We start from the raw sequence: 20,126 nt of genomic DNA on the forward strand, positions 1-20,126 counted from the left end.
CCTAAAGCAGTGTTCTTCATCCACCCAAACTACTCAATATCCTGGTCCATCTGTATGTCACTTCCACTCCCAACCCATTGCCACAGGTATCACATCCCTGTAGACGACACAGATACAGCACCTGTCCAATCAACCTATCAAGCACTTTCTTTTCCAGTTTTGTCACAGGCTTATTCCATCCCACAGAGGCAGAGTCACCAGTGTAAGCAGCCATGTCATACACCAACTCTGTTGCAATGACTGTACAGCTTTTTATGTCAGTATGTCAACCAGCCATCTGTCCACCACAATAAATGACCACTGCCAAACTGCTGCCAATAACTATGTTCATCACACAATGGCACAACATCCAGCTGAGCACAACATGCTCAATTTCTACAGCTGCTTCACTACCTGCCACTGCACTAGATGTGTAGCCTGTAGACTTGCCACCACTCCCTCTCATATTCCTAGCCAAAAAACCTGCTGCCTCCACCTGACCCACTAGTTACCCACCCCCAAACCCCTTCCTGCCATCTCTGTCTCTCTCTATCAACCCCTCTCGATACAACTACCATTTTTCCCCTAAAGCTAGCAAGTTTTCTTTCTCTCCGATGTATGCTGTCGATGACTCAGTGCTTCTACTGTTCAGTAAGTGGTCACCTTTACCCTACATTATTTAAATTTGACCAGGACTCCCCACATACTTATTTCCTAAAAATGAGAAATATATTAATATTCAACATGAATTAAATGTTAGGAAATACTTTCTGAAAGTATTTGTTTGCCACACATCTTTATATAGAAGTGAGAAGTCATTGATAAACAGCACAGGCAAGGAGATAGTAGAAGTTTATGAGATGTGGTATTAGACAAAAATACTGCAGATTAGATGGGCATATTGTATAGCTAATGAAGAGGTATAATCAAATAATGGAAAGTCTGAGATGGAATAACAAGAAATTAATGTGACCTGAGTGGCCATAGGCATAGCCACCATGAGTGTGAGTGTTGTGCATATCTCTCTGTGTGTGTGTGTGTGTTCTGCTTCTGAAGGGGGGACTTTTTTAGTCAAAATCTAAAAGTTTAGCAAGCCTTTTACTGTGTTTGCCTGCAACTCAATACCTTCTCTATGTGATGAGTAGCAATCCATCATATTAATAAAGAGATACTAAATTGAATTGAGGAGAAAAGAGCACAGTTTGATTAAAAGATGGAATAGGTTAATAGGACACTTTTTGAGACATCAATGAATAGTTAATTTAATAATGGAAGGAAGCATAGGTTTGAGGGTTCTTAAATTCTTAAGTTTGTGGAGGAAGACTTAGGCTTGAATATATGAAGCTGGTTCAAATGGATCCTGAGTGTAGTGGTTATGCATGTATGAAAAACTTGCTAAAGATAAACTAACAGAGAGAGGACCAAATGAGTCTTCGAACTGATTTCCACAACAACAAAAAGGTTTCTTTTATTTCTTTGTGTTTACTGTACTTGTGAAACATGTAAAATAATTTGTATTCTCTTTATGTGTCTTCAAAAAAGAATATAAAGTTTCCAGTGATGAAGTAATAAAGCAGATAACAGAAAGTATCAACAGTGAAGCTCAATACCCTGATAACTACACAAGTCTATAATTTATTTTGACCTGGCAAGGGCATGGAGATAGATTGTTTTCACGTCATTTGTGATCTGAGCTGTAATACTTTGTTAATGATTATTCTTTTTGCTTTGAACATTTAATGCAAGGAATTTCCCTTGAGGTGAATTTTATGACATTTTTGGCATTCTTCTTTTATGATGAAGCAAATGCAACAGAACTAACAAGAAATGTTTTTACTTTATCTACATGATTATAGTAGAGGAAAGTGCAGAAAGACAATTCTTAAATTGCTCCATGATTGTCAGTTTTAATAAGAGTGAGTTTTGCTGTAAATTATACTATTTGTCTTTGAAATGAGAAGCTGGGTGCTACCATTTATAATGATTGATATCTGGCAGTCACGAAATGTGACCAGCAAATTTGTTGATTAGTTATTTGATAAGACTCTGGACTTACATCCTGTTGAAGTATGGCTCAATTTCTTGCCTTGCCATCCTGATTCAGGCTGTTTGCCATTTCCACAAATCATACCATATGAATATAATGCTGAGGAATCAAAACAATATATTGGTACACTGAATACTGTATCTGAAGTCATATAGCTATACTATACTGAAATGAATGTTAAAATACTTTATTGTCATGTTAAAACATAAGCCAGGCCACATGATGCCATGGTTGTTTCAAGTGCGATACAGAAACTTTGCTAGGAAGCCCTTACACTTGCTCCATACAATCCCAGTCTCTTCTCATCCAAATTTCATATTTTTGGAGCCATGAAGAAAGACATTTGTGGCATTGATTTGCTTCAGACAAAGAGGTGCACACCTGGGTACAAGCAGAGTTTGTAGTATAATGCTGCTTCATTCACCTGTCATAATACCTTTTAGGTATGATCAAATTCTAGCACTAGTCTTCTGCCCTAAAGTATCTAAATTTGGACAAAGTGAAGAAGGAGTAACTGAATTAATTGTACACAGTTTTGTGATGTGAAGTTTTGGTGGTAATCTCCCAGGCTGCTGCTTCTTCTTCTTCTTGTGCAAGCTTGTAAAAATAAGTTCTGGTAGCAGGTTTAAGTCTGACATTTGCCTTTAAATAGATCGTCTTGGTCATGATGTCATTTTCTACCAGAAGGTTTAACTCCAGATTCTATTACAATTTCATAGATGGTTACAATATTCCCATATATTAGTGATGAGAACAATTTATAGAGCAACCTTCAACACACATCCACTTCCTAGCATCCCTGACAACCAAGTACATCATCTGCATTGATATGTCAAAGAACTTTTAGAACCTCCAGGTTCAGGCTGGAGTTGTTATTTTGGTTTTAGTTTACATGTTTCTGAGATAGGTTAATACCATCACAAAAATTAGAAAAATATGAAACATTAATTATTTATGGGAATATGTTTATATTGTGTTAAAAATGGTACATTTAATTTGATTTGAGCATGTTTTCCACTATTGATTGTGAAACTTGTGTTTTGCAGTTTTGTGTTTGTGTACAAACTGTTTACATCTGTTTTATGTCCATATCAGGCTTTACAAATTATAAAAGTAAGTTTGGTGTGAACAGTTCTGTGAGTCAACTATCCTTTTGAATTCAAAATCATGATTCAATTTTCATTTTTCAAATTTGGCTATTTTCTGTTAGGGATAGAACTGACAAAAACTATGAAGCTTTTCAGTGTCTCTGGTCTCCTAAGTTTTTGAATGAGACATAAAGTTCCAGCAGGTAATATAATCAACAATTTAACATTATTGCACAATTTGTAACTTTCATCTTTTGGTTTGTTACTGAAATTAACATGCCTATTTCTATTACATTAACACTCAGAGATTCATTTACATTTAATAGGCATTTTGTCTGTTTCAAAATTTATGTTTTCTCAGTAAGTGTGGAGTTGCAAATTTGGTTGTGTCTACGTTGAAAATAATTTTTGATAAGCTGTAAATAGCTACATTTGTTATCTGTCAAAATATTGTGTGAAGAATTTGAACCAAGACTTGTATCTTCTTAAGATTGTAAAGATGACCTATATCCATAATTTTATAGTAGGCAACTGCAAACATTTTTCCATGAAGGCATCAACCATCTTGTCTCACAGTGAGATAAATGTATTAACAGTTATGGCAGTTACTTTTGAAATAATAAACAATTTACTTACTGAATGAGATTTTCACTCTGCAGCGGAGTGTGCGCTGATATGAAACTTCCTGGCAGATTAAAACTGTGTGCCTGACCGAGACTCGAACTCGGGACCTTTGCCTTTCACGGGCAAGTGCTCTACCAACTGAGCTACCGAAGCACGACTCACGCCCCGTACTCACAGCTTTACTTCTGCCAGTACCTGTAAAGTTTGGAAGGTAGGAGACGAGGTACTGGCAGAAGTAAAGCTGTGAGTACAGCTTTACTTCTGCCAGTACCTGTAAAGTTTGGAAGGTAGGAGACGAGGTACTGGCAGAAGTAAAGCTGTGAGTACCGGGCGTGAGTCGTGCTTCGGTAGCTCAGTTGGTAGAGCACTTGCCCGCGAAAGGCAAAGGTCCCGAGTTCGAGTCTCGGTCGGGCACACAGTTTTAATCTGCCAGGAAGTTTCATATCAGCGCACACTCCGCTGCAGAGTGAAAATCTCATTCTGGAAACATCCCCCAGGCTGTGGCTAAGCCATGTCTCCGCAATATCCTTTCTTTCAGGAGTGCTAGTTCTGCAAGGTTCGCAGGAGAGCTTCTGTAAAGTTTGGAAGGTAGGAGATGAGGAACTGACAGAAGCAAAGCTGTGAGTACCGGGCGTGAGTTGTGCTTCGGTAGCTCAGTTGGTAGAGCACTGTCCGCGAAAGGCAAAGGTCCCGAGTTCGAGTCTTGGTCGGGCACACAGTTTTAATCTGCCAGGAAGTTTCAGTTTACTTACTTTTCCCCATCTGCCTTGTTTTAATTTGACTGCCCTTATATACAACTCCTCATACTTTGTGCTACCCAAGAACTGCAGTTGTAAAAATCAGAAAACTATACTTACATCCTTATGTCCTCCATCACCTTCAGATTAATCATATCAGGTGTGTATGCAATGATACCAGCATTGCTACCAATTTTGGAAGCACTCCTGGGAGTCCACAGGGTGAAGTTCAGGACCCATTGCATTTCCACATGGATGTCTTCAGTTGAGTCAAAATGCCACCTTTTCAATGTGATTTTTATCTCCAGGAACAGGTGGACTTCACATGGGGCTAGGTTAGGTGAGTAGGGAGGGTGGGGGTCTGTTGCCGTATTGTTTTTGGCCAGGAATTCCTTCACAATGAGTGAGGTGTGTGCGGGTGGATTGTCATGGCGCATGGGTACATTGTATTTGTCACTAACCAGTCTTTCTTCTTCCACAAGTCTGGCTGGAATGTCATACTGCTACTGGTTTGACCAGTACAATGAAATTCTTGTAGTTGGGCATTAATCAAGGGAAACAAACAAAATGTACTAGCTTATCACATGAAACTCTTCCTTACTTACATAGAATGTTCTAATATGTCCCATTGATTATGTGTCATTAGGTTGTAAGTATTGATGACTGTTTATTAGAGACTCATATTTTTTTCACCCATGCTCAACAGATAATTTTTTTTAGATAATATTCTGGTTGAGCTGCTAAACTATGTTCCTCTATCCGTTCAACAAAACATACATTTCATACAATATGGAATTCTTCCTCACTTGGTGTTAAAGCCCACTGGCTCAGAATAACACATTTAATTGCAGAGAAGTTGGGAGAGGTGGACCAGTTCTCTGTCCTCTGCATTATCTGGAGCTAAATCCACTACACTTTTACTTATGTAGTGAACCTCGATACAAGTTGTAGAGAGTCTTTGTCCACCTATTGTAGAAGGTGGTAAATTATATATAATACTTCAGGGATACAGCACTGCATTTAGGATCCAATGTGGTAGTGTATCAATGCATGTACCAGTATTAAATGAACTGATTGTGAATGTTTTGCTCAAGACAGAGTTTCATGTTGCATGTTGGTATATTCCGTTCATATATATTCATTCATTCATTTACACATCATATTCTGTAAACTCCATCATGAATGAGAGCCTTCAGGAATGTGGAATTAGTCTAAATATACATTAATAGGTAGAAGCAGCCACTGCAGGTTGCTTCTGTAAAGTATACTACCAAAAAGTTACAACTAGGCTGATATACTCATACTGACAATTTGACAATTGTAGGAACTACTTTAAGTGCTTTACACACACCCACGCACACACACACACACACACACACACACACACACACACAGAGAGAGAGAGAGAGAGAGAGAGAGAGAAAGAGAGGGGGGAGGGAGGGAGAGAGAGAAAGAGAGGGGGGGAGGGGGGGAGAGAGAGAGAGAGAGAGAGAGAGAGAGAGAGAGAAATAAATAAAAAAAAACAGCCATGTTGTAAAAAGCCACTGCGCCTCATCTTCTGTGGACTAACTAGTGTTTTTATCTCTACTTCTAACAAGGCATTTGTGGAACCTTACATAGATCACCATTAGCTGTCCATACACTGGCAAAATCAAGGCATGATTAATGTAAATACGAGATTTATGTAGAATTTACAACCTTGAGTCCAAAAATAACGATAGGTAGTAGTAGTTTATGTGCTATTATTTTATTCAGTTTTTAATGTTTGGAAATTTTCAATTCCAGCTGATACATGCTGGTAGTCTGTTGTAATCTGTTCCATAAGAATACAAACCTCCATTCTGAACCCTAGATGAGGTTGCATAATTTGTATAGATACTATCAACAAGTGGGCATTGACAATTACTAACAACAATGTTATGAAAAGGATAGACTTTAACTCACCATATACACTGAGGTGCCAAAGAAACTGGTGTAGCATGTGTATTCAAACACAGAGATATGTCTGGCGCAGTTGTTAGATCAGTTGCTGCTGCTACAATGGTAGGTTATCAAGATTTAAGTGACTCTGAACATGGTGTTATAGTCAGTGCATGGGTGATGGGATGCAGCATCTCTGAGGTAATGATAAAGTAGGCATTTTCCCGTATGACAATTTCATGAGTGTACCATGAATATCAGGAATCCAGTAAAATATCAAATCTCCAACATTGCTGTGGCTGGAAAAAAATCTTGCAAGAATAGGACCAACAATGACTGAGAATTGATCAATGTGACAGAAGTGCAGGCCTTCGACAAATCGCTGCAGATTTCAATACTGGGCCTTCAACAAGTGTCAGCATATGAACCATTCAATGAAACATCATTGATATGGGCTTTTGGAGCTGAAGTCCCACTAGTGTACCATTGATGAATAAAGGACACAAAGCTTTACCCCTCTCCTGAACCTGTCAACACCGACATTGAACTGTTGATGACTGGAAACATGTTGACTGGTCAGACAAGTCTCGTTTCAGATTGTATCAAGCAGATGGACATGTACAGGTATGGACAGTCTTATAAATCCATGGACCCTCTGTGTCAGCAGGGGACTGTTCAAGCTGGTGGAGGCTCTGTAACGGTATGGGGCATGTTCAGTTAGAGTGGTGTAGGACCCCTGACTCTGAGAGATGACATGTACGTAAGCATCCTGTCTGATCACCTGCGTCCATTCATGTCCATTGTGCATTCTGACAGACTTAGGCAACTCCAACAGGACAATGCGACACCCCACATGCCCAGAATTGCTACAGAGTGGCTCCCGGAACAATCTTCTGAGGTTAAACACTTCCACTGGCCACCAAACTCTCCAGACATAAAGATTATTGAGCATATCTGGGATGCCTTGCAACATGCTGTTCAGAAGTGATCTCCAACCCCCTACCCCCCCTACTATTACGGATTTATGGACAGGACTCTTGGTGTCAGTTCCCTCCAGCACAACTTCAGACATTTGTCATATCCATGCCACATTGTGTTGCAGCATTTTTACGGGCTCACGGGGACCCATACACAATATTATAGTGGTGTACCAGTTTCTTTGGCTCTTTGTGTTGCAGTGTGGCACACTGAAAAGACTGCTATATATTTTTGGTTTTGCCCAAAAGGTCTTCTTCTGAAGTAGAAAACACACTCACATCCATACAAGTACTACTCAAACACACATGACCACTTCCTTTGGCCACAGTGGCCAGTTGTGAATTAGACAATCCATCACAAATTGACCCCTTCTGTACAGCCATCTTCTAATGGATAATGGGGCAGCAGTTCTTTTATTAATGTGCTGCAATCAGATGCACATGTGAATGCTGAGATATGCAGGAGATATGGTGATGATGCCCATTGAAAGTGTGATCATCCTATGTTGCAGAGTGGTCTGAAGACGGTGAATTTTCTCACTGAAACCATTTGCAGTTAAATAAAACTAATACACAGCACGGATACTGTTATTGTTGCTACACATAAATTCATTTTTGTTATTAGCTGCATTAGGGAGAGTATGAATTGGCACATATGTTGGCAGTCCCTAAGCTCTTGAAGAGGTTTCAGTTTTATACTCTATTCTTACTGTCTGCTTCCATAGAATAAATACTTTTATTTTTGTAACAGCTGTGCCCTAGAAAATTATGTCACATGATAGTATTGGGTAAAAGTATGGAAATTATGTTAGCAATATTCTCTGCAGGTTAATACAATGCAAGAAGTTTCTAATTATTTCCCAAGAGTGATGTACTCTGAAAAGTTTACGAAAATTAGTTCTAACATGGAAATGAAGTATTTTCTAGCCATGTATGTTTAGCATAATTGTGTGTGAAAAAAGTATCCTCAAAGTTTGACTACATCTTTTTGTTGCACCCTGCATTGTATAAAAATTATTAAATGAATAATGAACTAGGAAGGATAGCTTTAGAATATGAAAGCCTTACTGAGGTCATTAACTGCACTTGCTTGTAACAGGCATTACTAGTAATAGACATGTGTTGCAGAATGATAAATAAGGGAGGGAAAAATGTTATACAATGTCTTATGTTGCTGCATAATTCATTATGAGTGTATCTGTTTCAGGTGCTAAGCAGAAGTTATTCACAGCATTTTCAGCAACTAAAAACTGGAAGCAATTAATGAGTGTGAAATCACCATATGGCTCTATATCAGTCCTTAATGGAATGACATTCATAACTATAGGATGGGTGATGGTCTCACACAGATATATCATTGGCTCAACCATACCAAGTGACAATGGTAACACTTTCATGAATATGGTAAATATAATTACAAACATAAAAATGCATTTAATGATAAACAACTGCTTAACAATTTTACAAATTACACATTTCACTTTAGCTTATTTACCTACTTTCACTTCTACATACACAGGGTATGTGAGAAAAGTGATGAGAAAACTAACAAAGTTTTTATTTGTTATCAAATAACAACATTGTCCCCTTCAAAGCAGTTGCCTCCAGCAGCTATACACCAATGGAGTGGTTGTACCCCCTCTCAGTAGCAGCACTAAAAGGCTTTAACTGGTAGGCCTTTAACATATCAGCCACATTCTTCTGAATGTTCTCCAAAGACCCAAAATGACGTCCTTTTAAGACATTTTTCAATTTCGTGAAAAGAAAAAGTCACAAGGACAAGATCAGTTGAATAGGGGGACTGTGGAATGACAGAAATGGCTTTCGAGGTCAAAAACTCTATAACTGAAGTGGCCATGTGATATGGGATATTGTCATAATGTGGAATCCACTTTTCTGCATTGTCCAGTCTCACTAAATTCTACTCTTTTCCTGAGCCCTTCAAGGAAAAATCAACATTGTTTCAATTTTTTATTTGCTCATTGGAGCTTTCTTCAGTCAGGAGGTGTCACAGAGTGCCACTCCTGACTTTGCCACTATGTCTCAGGGTTGTACAAAAAAATTCAGGATTCATCATCTATTATCACATGACTGCACAATTCATGGTAATTGGCAATTGTCTCAAGAGTATAAACACACACATTTCTTCAACTGTCCTTCCGTGTGTTGTGAGTTTTTTTGCCACCATTTTGGCACAAACCTTTCATATGTGCAAAACTTTGATCGGAACTCAATGTACAATGAAAGTGATTAAGTTTAACAGGTCAACCATCATAATTTTTGCTGAACATTGGTCTGATATCTCAAGAGCATGCACATATTTGACATTTTCAATACATTGCCAGCAACCATTAAAAACTTGGTTTCAGATAAAGCCGGATTTAAACAGAGTTTGGGAGACTTTTTGATAGGCAACTGCTTCCACTCCATAGATGAATGTCTCAACACAGACTATTAAGCCATCTTAAGTAAAATATCTGTTGGATTTCAGTTTTAACAACACTTGGTCACAACAGTCAAGTTAGGTATTTTGTGTATGATAAATTTATTAATACTGCATAACAGAGTCTCATTCTGACAGTGTGTTAATTCTGTGAATATTAGCTGTTCCAGTTTACTGTGTTATATTAACATATATTGACTATCTCCTGACAAATGATCAGGATAGTAAGTATTATATTCAAATGTTTTATGTTTTTGTGTTATACTTTCTGACATGTTCCACGCCCATGAGAATCATCTGATTTTTTGGGTCTATGGACCGTAAACTGAATCTAATCAAATCCCTGAGCAAAGTTTATCTTCAATATGTTCTTGGCCTTCAAAAAATGATTTGTGCCAGCAAAAAACTTGTGTTCTCCACGAGGAATGTTCCCCATAGGCCTGTTTCAACTTTTCAGATTTCACACTCACAGGTTCCCCAGTTTAACACAAAAATTAATGGCATAACATTGCTCTAAATTCCACTGTTCCATTTTTGTGACATACAAAAAAACCACAGCTTCACTGATGGCGCTCTCAAAAGTGATGTGTTGGCTGTATGGAGCTCAAACTCAGACTGCGCATTTGGAAGGTATCAACAAACTAGACTGCACAAGTATAACAACAGACTGTTGCCAGATTGCTCGCAATGTTGTGGTACTCACTACTTTTCTCACACATCTCGAACTTCTAAATACTCTGTAAACCACTGTAAAGGGGCTGAAAGACAGACTTCACCTTGTATCACATCTAAGAGCCTCTTCCTGTTCTATTGCATAGACCACAGAAAGAATGTGAAGTTAATTGGCTTTGTGTGCAGTGTAATCAGTCTGATGGTGTCCCCATGTTCCTTTGGAAGCATTATTTAGAGGGTTGTAATATATTCCTAAATTCCTCCCATAATGTTGGCTCTTGAAAAAAATTTAAGTAATTTAAACAGTGTACTATCAAGTCAGCACAAGGTCCCAATACTTTGGTTGGTGTATAACAGCAGCAAGAAAAATTACTGCTTTTCAGTGACCTAATGATTTTTTTTATCTGTAACAGATGAATAAGCAAACCTGGTGTCTGCTGGCTGACCATGCACTATTTGATTAAATGAATCTAATGGTTCTGTATCTGATGATCCAGTTTTTGTCACTGCCTTTTTTACTACGGTTGTTACAAAGTACAAATTTGAATTTACTGACTAATGATTTGCATCAAACATTATCTCTCTTGCAGTTACTGTCATTAGAGAGACAAATATTATTAATCTTACTCAATTCATTCATTCCATTCCAAATTATGCTTAAAATTTCATTTTTGTTTTTTTTTCATGAATTTTTTGTTATGCATAATGCACGGGCAAAGGCTGTATCAGGACACTTGTGTGCTTCTTTAAGTCTTATCAGAGCTAATCCACTACATTAAGTATAGCTTTCTCTTCTTAGCTCAAGATACTTTGATCTCGGATATTAGCTACTCTTTGTGTCAACTTCCACTGTACTCGTCGCTGTCCCATTGCTGCAGAAAACTGGGTTCACAGTGTTTAATGAGTATTTTTAAGAATTCTCATATAATTTGTGCTGTAGGTGAACTTCTACACATTGTTTATCCAATAAATTCTCTCTGAATAATGCCACTGAGTCAGCATTTATGATTCTGTGAACTGTATTTTTCCTTTATTAGCTAGACCTGACTGCTGGATGTAGTTTATTACTGTCATTTGACCATCAGGTGCAGATAAGTCATTTATTGTTGAGCTCACACCTATTTCATGAAATATAGTTGCATTTAGAAATAAAATACTAATTACCACTCTGTTGCATCCTTTTGTTCTTGTTGGGAATGAAAGCAATATTGAAATCTTCACATACGAGGAATTTACACTTACAGTATTCTACCAAATCTTTCTAGTTTTTTCTCTAACTGCTTTATGAAATTTAAAAGTTTTCTTATTGAGGGACTGTACACTATCAGCACCATTGTCTTGTATCTTTTCATGTCAATTAATGAGCCACAGAACTCAAAGAGCTGTTCAGCACAGCACTAATTTAGGCCTATGGACCTGGAACTTTATTCCACATTTTATAGATGTAGCCACTTCTCTTTTCCTTATATTATGCTTACTGTAAACTGGTATTGCAATAAGAACAAAGTAGATGAAGTTAAAGGATACAGTTACCTAGGTAGCAAAATAACTCATGATGGACGAAGTGCTTGGATTAAAAAGGGTGTAAGACAGGGATGTAACCTTTTGCCCCTACTGTTCAATCTGTAGATTGAAGAAGCAGTGATGGAAATAAAAGAAAGGTTCAGGACTGGAATTAACATTCAAGTTGAAAGGATATCAATGATATGATATACTGATGACATTGCTATCCTGAGTGAAAGTGAAGAAGATTTACAGGATATGCTGAACGGAATGAACAGTCTGAAGAGTACAGAATATGGAGTGGGAGTAAATTGAAGATTAAAAAAAGTAATGGGAAGTAGCAGAAATGGGAACAGTGAGAAACTTAACATCAGGATTGATGGTCTCAAAGTAGATGAAGTTAAGGAATTCTGCTACCCAGGCAGCAAAATAACCAATGACAGACAAAGCATGGAGGATATAAAAAGCAGACACTGGCAAAAATTGTATCCCAACCAAGAGAAGCCTATTAGTATTAAACATGTACTTTAATCTGAGGAAGAATTTTCTGAGAATTTTTGAGCACAGCATTGTATGGTAGTGAAACATGGACTGTGGAAAAAATGGAATGGAAGAGAATCGAAGTATTTGAGATGTGGTGCTACAGAAGAATGTTGAAAATTAGGTGGACTGATAAGGTAAGGAATGAAGATGTCCTCTGGAGAATTGGTAAGGAAAGGAATATATGGAAAACACTGACAAGAAGAAGGGGCAGGATGACAGGATATCTGTCATGACACAAAGTCATATCCTCAATTATACTAAAGGGAGCTATAGAGGGTAAAAACTCTAGAGGAAGACAGAGATTGGAATACATCCAGCAAATAATTGAGGATGTAGGTTGCAATTGCTACTCTGAAATGAAAAGTTTGGCACAGCAGAGGAATTTGTGGTGGGCCACATTAGACCAGTCAGAAGACTGATGACAAAAAAATGTGGTACCAACATGCATCCATGTAGCTGCATCTGTTCAGTCTTTGTATGTTCCAAATGGTACAAAGCATATGTACAAACACTTTAATTTTTCAGTCTTCGTGATATGAGAAGCTCTTGTTTCTTATTTCGTGATTTATGAAGGGGGAAATGGGCTAAGGAGTGAACTGAAGTTTGTGTTAGGGACGGCGTTTGATGAGGCTATGGCATTCTTTTTTGGGGAACAAATGCACAATATATGAACACAATTTTCAAACTCCAGAAAAGAGCCACAAGAATAATAACCAAAAGTAGTAGTTGAGTTCATTGTAAAGATCTGTTCAAAACCTGGGGATTTTAACTGCTCTTTGTGAATACGTTTACCAGTCAGTTGTACATATCAAAAATAACATCGGTAATTACTGCACAATCAGCTCTGTTCATGCCCATGGAACAAGAGCTAGACTCAACTTACATTTACCAAGAAAAAATAAACATAAAACAGCATTTTCTACCAAGAAATAAAACTGTACAATAAATTACCAAAAGAGATTAAAGAAATTGTAAAAATATCCTTATTTAAAAAGACAGCTAAAAAGTACCTGTTATGTAACACACTTTATACATTTTAGGATTACTTAGATAAAACAGATTAGGAGTTTGGTAAAAAAAATGTTATACAAATAAATAATAATAATGATTATAACACATCCAATATTCCACATAACACCTTCACATTATGTTTTTTTTCCTTTTCTAGAAAAACTTACCCCATGCTATGCATAGCACAATACTAACACCTCTGCCTCTTTCTGAGCTCAACAACTCACTCATTATAGAGGAATGCTGACTCAGTTTATCAGGACAGCAAATGGGAAGCTGCAGTACAGAAAATGGTCCAGAGGTCACCAGTGTGTGTGTGTGTGTGTGTGTGTGTGTGTGTGTGTATTGAGTGAAGTGTTATGAAACAATGTGTTATAGTGTGTGCAGTGACTGATAGTTAGATATGAGTGAACAGTAATAATGTTACATTATTTAATAAGTTATTTGTAAAAAAAAGTGTTATATATGAGGAGTAAATCTAATGATTGTCTCTAACTAGAAGTCTGTAAATCTATGTGGATATGAATTAGCTTATTTTAAATTGGTCTAAACTTGTAAATACTTTGACATGTCCTATATCCTTGTAAATGGAGATCTATGAATGAATAAAGCTACTACTACTAGTATGTTAGTCTGTGCAGATGTAGTAGCCATGATGCTACAGTGGTGTAGTGGTTAGCACATCTGCACAGTAAGCAGCAGATCTGGGTTCATGGCATAAATTTTAATTCATTACTTCGACTTCCATCCTTATCGAAAATAAAGTTGAGACTTGTATGTGTCCAGTAAAATTAATAGATCAGCTATGCCTGAGTGACAGGCAGAATTCCCCCATATGTACAAAGCTGGGGTGCTATTTCAGTGTTGGAGATCCTCAGCAATATTGATGATTTATGAAGAGGAAAATAGGCTGAAGGTGTGAACTGAAGTTTGTATTAGGGAAGGTGTTGGACTAATGTGTTCTGTACAGCTGTTGTAGCCACAGTGCTATGGTGGTATAGTGGTTAGCACATCTGCCTAATGAGCAGGAGATCTGGGTTCTTGTCCCAACCACAGCACAAATTTTAATTCATTGCCTCAGCTCGTATCCTTATCATGTGCACTTTTGTTAGAGAAAGCTAGTGTAAGTATTATTTTCTGTTGCATGTTTCTATGTGAAACACATCAGTGAACTGTAGGTGAGTGGTTACCTTTCCTTATTTCATGGTTTATTATTCACAATGTAACTTGAAAAAGAGAGCCAGCTATCTTACATAACATGCTAGATAAGAGAAGACTTGATGGATCCTCAAGTCATGGCACATATAGAAAATACACTGAGGTGACAGAAGTCATGGGATAGCAATATCCACATACACAGGTGGCAGTAGCACCATGTGCACAAGATATAAAATAGCAATGCATTGGCAGAGCAGTCATTTGTAATTAAGTACTTCATGTGAAAAGGTTACCAATGTGATTATAGTCACACAAAAGGAATTAACAGACTTTGAATGCAGAAAGGTAGTTGGAACAAGATGCATAAGACATTCCATTTTGGAAACCGTTAGGGAATTCAATACTCTGAGATCTACAGTGTCAATAGCACACCAAGAATACCAAATTTCAGGCATTACTTCTCACCATGGGAACACAGAGGCTGGCAGCCTTCACTTAATGGCTGAGAGCAGCAGTATTTGTGTAGAGTGTCCAGTGCTAGTGGACAAGCATAAATGATTGAAATAGCCACAGAAATCAATGTGGAATGTATGACAAAAATATCCATTACGACAGTGTGACAAAATTTGATGTTAGTGAGCTACAGCATCAGACGACCAATGCAACTGCCTTTGTTAACAGCAGGACATCACATGCAGCAACTCTCCTGTGCTTGTGACCACATCAGTTTCACCCTATATGAATGGAAAAGTGTGGCCTGGTCAGATGAGTCCAGATTTCAGTTGGTAAGAGCTGATGGAAGGGTTTGAGTGTGATGCAGATCCCATGAAGCCGTGGACCCAAGTTGTCAACAAGCCACTGTGCAAGATGGTGGTGGCTCCATAACAGTAAGGGCTGTGTTTACATGGAAAGGACTGGGTCCTCTGGTCCAACTGAACTGATCATTGATTGAAAACGGTTATGTTTGGCTACTTGGAGACCATTTGTAGCCATCCATGGACTTCAGGTTTCCAAACAATGATGGCATTTCTATGAATGATAATGCATAATCTTACCAGGCCACAGTTAGTGATAAGTTTGAAGAACATTCTGCACAGTTTGAGCAAATAATTCAGTCACCAAGATATTCTGAGATGAATCCCATCGAACATTTATGGGACATCATTAAGAGGTCATTCTGAGATGAATCCCATCGAACATTTATGGGACATCATTAAGAGGTCAGTTCATGCACAAACTCCTGCACAGGCAACACTTTCACAATTATAGATGGCTACAGGGACAGCAAGGCTCAGTATTTCTGCAGGGGCTTTCAATGATTTGTTGAATCCCTGCCACATTAAGATGCTGCATTATACCCTAAAAAGGAACTCTGAAATAATAATAAGAGGTATCTCATGACTTTTGTCACCTCAGTGTACACGCACACTGACCTCCAACCCCAGGGCTTGACCCATCACCATCTGTCACAAAGAAATTTGGTGCCAAAGACTCTGATCCACAGAGCTCTAACAAATTCACATAAAGAGAGTTCTGGAGAAGAATTTCTACACATCTTGTAAGTTTAATAAGCTGGTTTCTGTAGTCTCTTCTCCATTCCATCTTTGCTAGCACATCTGTCTGAAGTCATGAAGCTGAAAAGCTTAATGAATACTGGATGGTGTTTGCTCAATTAAGTACCAGACACCACAATTTTGGTTTTCCACACATTTCTTATCCTCAGTGTCCTGTTATTGGATCAATGAAAAGTTTCTCAGATTAATAGCACTCAAACCAGGTCAGAATTCACAAACAGACAAGAGTCCAGGCTGAATTCATCAAATAAATTATAATGTTATAGAAACAAAGTTTTTATATAAACACTGTCCAAGGATCTGTAATAGCTTTAACAAGACACTAAAAGAAAATGATTATGTCTGACACAAAATGTAGTCTACATTTACTCTACACATCACAGTTCACATACTGTCCTGTAGTAATTATCAGAGAAAAGTGCACAGTACTTCACTTAGACCAGTTCTTAAGAAAAGTCACCAGTTAAGAAAAGTGACAATGGTGGTCCAACCCTCCTACCAACCACAACTCAATTCAGTAAAAATATTCTCAAACTGAATTTAAAGGAAACACTAGTAATTTTCTTAGCCACTGACATTACTCAGTTCTTGAGAATCTGATAAATGTATTTTTGCAGACTGGTTGCACATAACAGTTGCTTGAGTAACTGTAAGCAGCTTCAATGTAGGTGTTATTCATTATTCATTTACTCACTGGACCAGGACTATCACAAAGATGTTAGGATGTTCACATTTGAGTAGCAACTGACTATTTTGAGTGACATCCAACTACTTAAAAATTGGCATATTCTTTATTCGTTATTTCAGAAACCTTACAATCGTTTGAAAAATTGCTTGGTTGGCTTTTGCTACCCCAAGTGGACTATAAGTACATATAATTTGGTTTGCAAAATATGTGATTGATGAAGCAATAAACATTATACCCAATAACCATTTACCAAGACACTACTGGTCAATCTGAAAGGACCTCTTATTAGGCAAAATGCACGTCATGAATAAATAAAGCAATAAAAACAATTCTGCAACCAAGACTGTTGTTTTCACTACAAATATGTGATGGTCAAGTAATTTAGATAAGTTTGTGGAACCATTTTATGTATCCACAGTAGGAAAGCCCTATTTATTGGTACAAGCACTACATTGAAAACTATGGTTAATTATACAAAGTCTTAATTAATTGCTTAAACAAATAAGAAAGCAAGCATCCTGGTGCATAAAAAGCAGGTTAACAAAAGTATAATAGGAAAGGTCAAAAACTAACAAGGACAGAGACAAAATATGCAACAGAAAACTAACTGCTTCTGAACTTTACTGTTGATTACAGTATTTTGTAAGTTAATTAGATTGACAGAATTTGTATTATGTTACTGAAAAGTTGGAATGCCATTCTTTATAACAAGTGATGTTGCTAAGTCCATAAATAGACATTAGCTCACTCGATATCTGTTGAGTCACACTACAGTAAAAAAGTTTAATCATCCATATCTTTTAATTAACTACACTATCACAAAAACTACATACACTAGAAGAATCATAAATTCAGCCTAAATGACATTTTGAAGTATTCATACACATGCCAGATTTAAACTACTTAAGTATCTGTACCCAAGGAGGATGAAGATTAGATAAAAAAGACTTAATACCCAGGAAAAAGCATTGAAGTTCAGAATATAAGTTCATTTTCATTGTTGTTCAAAATGATTTATTTATGTTTTCCACTACATATTGTAACAGGAATGACCAAAGAAAAGTTTGGCAATATTGGTAATTAAGTATTCAAATTGGTAATTCATAATTTTTCTTACAGATGTTTGGAGACTGGAAATATGTACACATACTGAGTGGTTCTCTTGCAGGAGACACATTTCTCATGATAAATGGTTTACTTTTAGCCTACATGTTCTTGCAAGAAATTGATAAAGTGCAAAAGTTTAACTTACCACTATTTTATATCAGTCGTTATTTGAGGTAGGTTAATAAATATTCTTCTGTCCTTCCAACTGTTAAATAAATTCACAAATAATTTGAAGAAACTTTGTAGCTGCTTAATTTTATGTTGTGTGTTATTTTTCTAGGATGACTCCTGCTTATGCCATGGCAGTATTATTTAATTCATCTCTACTGATTCATATGGCATCTGGACCACTCTGGGATGCACATGTGAAACCAATAATGGAAAACTGTCAAGCTGACTGGTGGGCCAATATCATTTACATAAAAAATTATTACAACCCTTTATCAGAAGTAAGTACTAAATTAAGTACTGGGATTGCTGGCCATTTTCAAATAAAACACTGCTTCCCTAATGCACTATTGATATCAGCAGTCACATTTTAATGCATATTTCTTTTTGCATTCTTAAATGTTTTTAATATTTTTAAAAATAAGTTAAAACAAAAATCATTACCCACTCATCTGTATTGTGTAACTGCGAAATCTTATTAGTATTCTAAGAGAAACTATACATGGAAAAGTTAACATCCAATCTTACAGTACATAAATAACAATGAAAATTATCAATTTTTGAAAATATAATTTGATAGATAAAAAATCTACTTACCAAGCGATGGCAGGAGGAAACATACAGAAGTTATGGAAATGTGCAAGCTTTTGGAGCCAGTGGCCCCTTTCACAGGCAGAAAGTTTGAAAGGAAAGGAAAAGGGATACACGAAAAGGATCAGTGAGCTTTAGGAAAAGGGGAGAGTCGTGGAAAAGTCACCCAGAACCCCAGGTGAGGAGAAACTTATACCAGAAGGGATGAAAAGGGAAAAAACTGGTTGTTGGGGAGTCCTCTGAGTGAGATTTTAAAATATGAGAGCTTAGAGGTGGAAGTTAAGGGTAAAAAGCAAGACAGAAATTACTAACAAAGCACTGGGCAATAGTTAATAAGTGCAGAAAGCTAGTTGCGTTATACATGGTAGACAGATGGAGCGGGTTGGGGGGGGGGGGGGGGGGGGGAGGGAGGGGAGAGGAGGGGGGAGGAAAACTGGAGAGGTCAGAAAAAAAAAATATATAGAAAATGAAAAGGAAGCAGAGAAAGGAATAGTTACTGAAAAAGAAATCCTGAGACCAAAGAAATTAACATAAATTAAACCTACATGGCAGGTGAGAACCAAGGACATGTTGCAATGCCAGTTCTCACTGTGCAGTTCTGTGAAAATGGGATCAGGGGGGAGGATCTACATGGCACACCTGGTGAAACAAGCACCAAGGTCACAACTATCATGCTGTAGAGCATGCTCTGCAACAGGATATAGTGTGCTGCCAGTACACACCCTCTGCGTGTGACTGCCTATTTCACAACATGTGCCATTTGGATTCTCCCCCTTTACACCAGTTTCTCAGAATACAGGTGGGAACTGGTCTTACAACATATCCTTCATTCTTGCCACCTATCTAGGTTTAATCTACATTAACTTCATTGGCCCCAGCATTTCTCTTAAATAACTATTCCTTTTTCTGATTCCTTTCAGTTTTTTATATATTTTATTTTCTTAGTCATCTATTTTCCCTCGCCTCCCACATCCACCTGTCTACCATGTATAACACATTTAGCTTTCTGCTTTTATTAACTCTTGCATGATGTTTTGTTAATATTCTCTGTCTTGCATACTACCTCTCAGCTCTCAGGTTTTCGAATCTCATACTGTGTAGTTTCCAACAAGCAATTTTTCCTTCTCATCCTGCCTGATAAGTCTCCCTTCACCCTGAGTTCATCTACATCTACATTTATACTCCGCAAGCCACCCAATGGTGTGTGGCGGAGGGCACTTTACGTGCCACTGTCATTACCTCCCTTTCTGGTTCCAGTCGGGTATGGTTCACGGGAAGAACGACTGCCGGAAAGCC

General features: G+C 37.5%; 1 protein-coding gene across 1 annotated transcript in view; it reads left to right on the forward strand.

The window, feature by feature from the left end:
• LOC126457681 (nose resistant to fluoxetine protein 6-like) overlaps nucleotides 1–20,126 on the forward strand; it is a 621,246-nt gene that overhangs the window by 475,821 nt on the left and 125,299 nt on the right. The window contains exons 5-7 of the mRNA XM_050094185.1: nucleotides 8,580–8,776; nucleotides 18,084–18,244; nucleotides 18,352–18,520. Coding sequence (XP_049950142.1) covers nucleotides 8,580–8,776; nucleotides 18,084–18,244; nucleotides 18,352–18,520 — 527 coding nt within the window. The remainder of the gene's footprint in view (nucleotides 1–8,579; nucleotides 8,777–18,083; nucleotides 18,245–18,351; nucleotides 18,521–20,126) is intronic.

Source organism: Schistocerca serialis, chromosome 2 (genome assembly GCF_023864345.2).
Source record: "Schistocerca serialis cubense isolate TAMUIC-IGC-003099 chromosome 2, iqSchSeri2.2, whole genome shotgun sequence".
In the NCBI taxonomy this organism is placed as follows: domain Eukaryota; kingdom Metazoa; phylum Arthropoda; class Insecta; order Orthoptera; family Acrididae; genus Schistocerca; species Schistocerca serialis.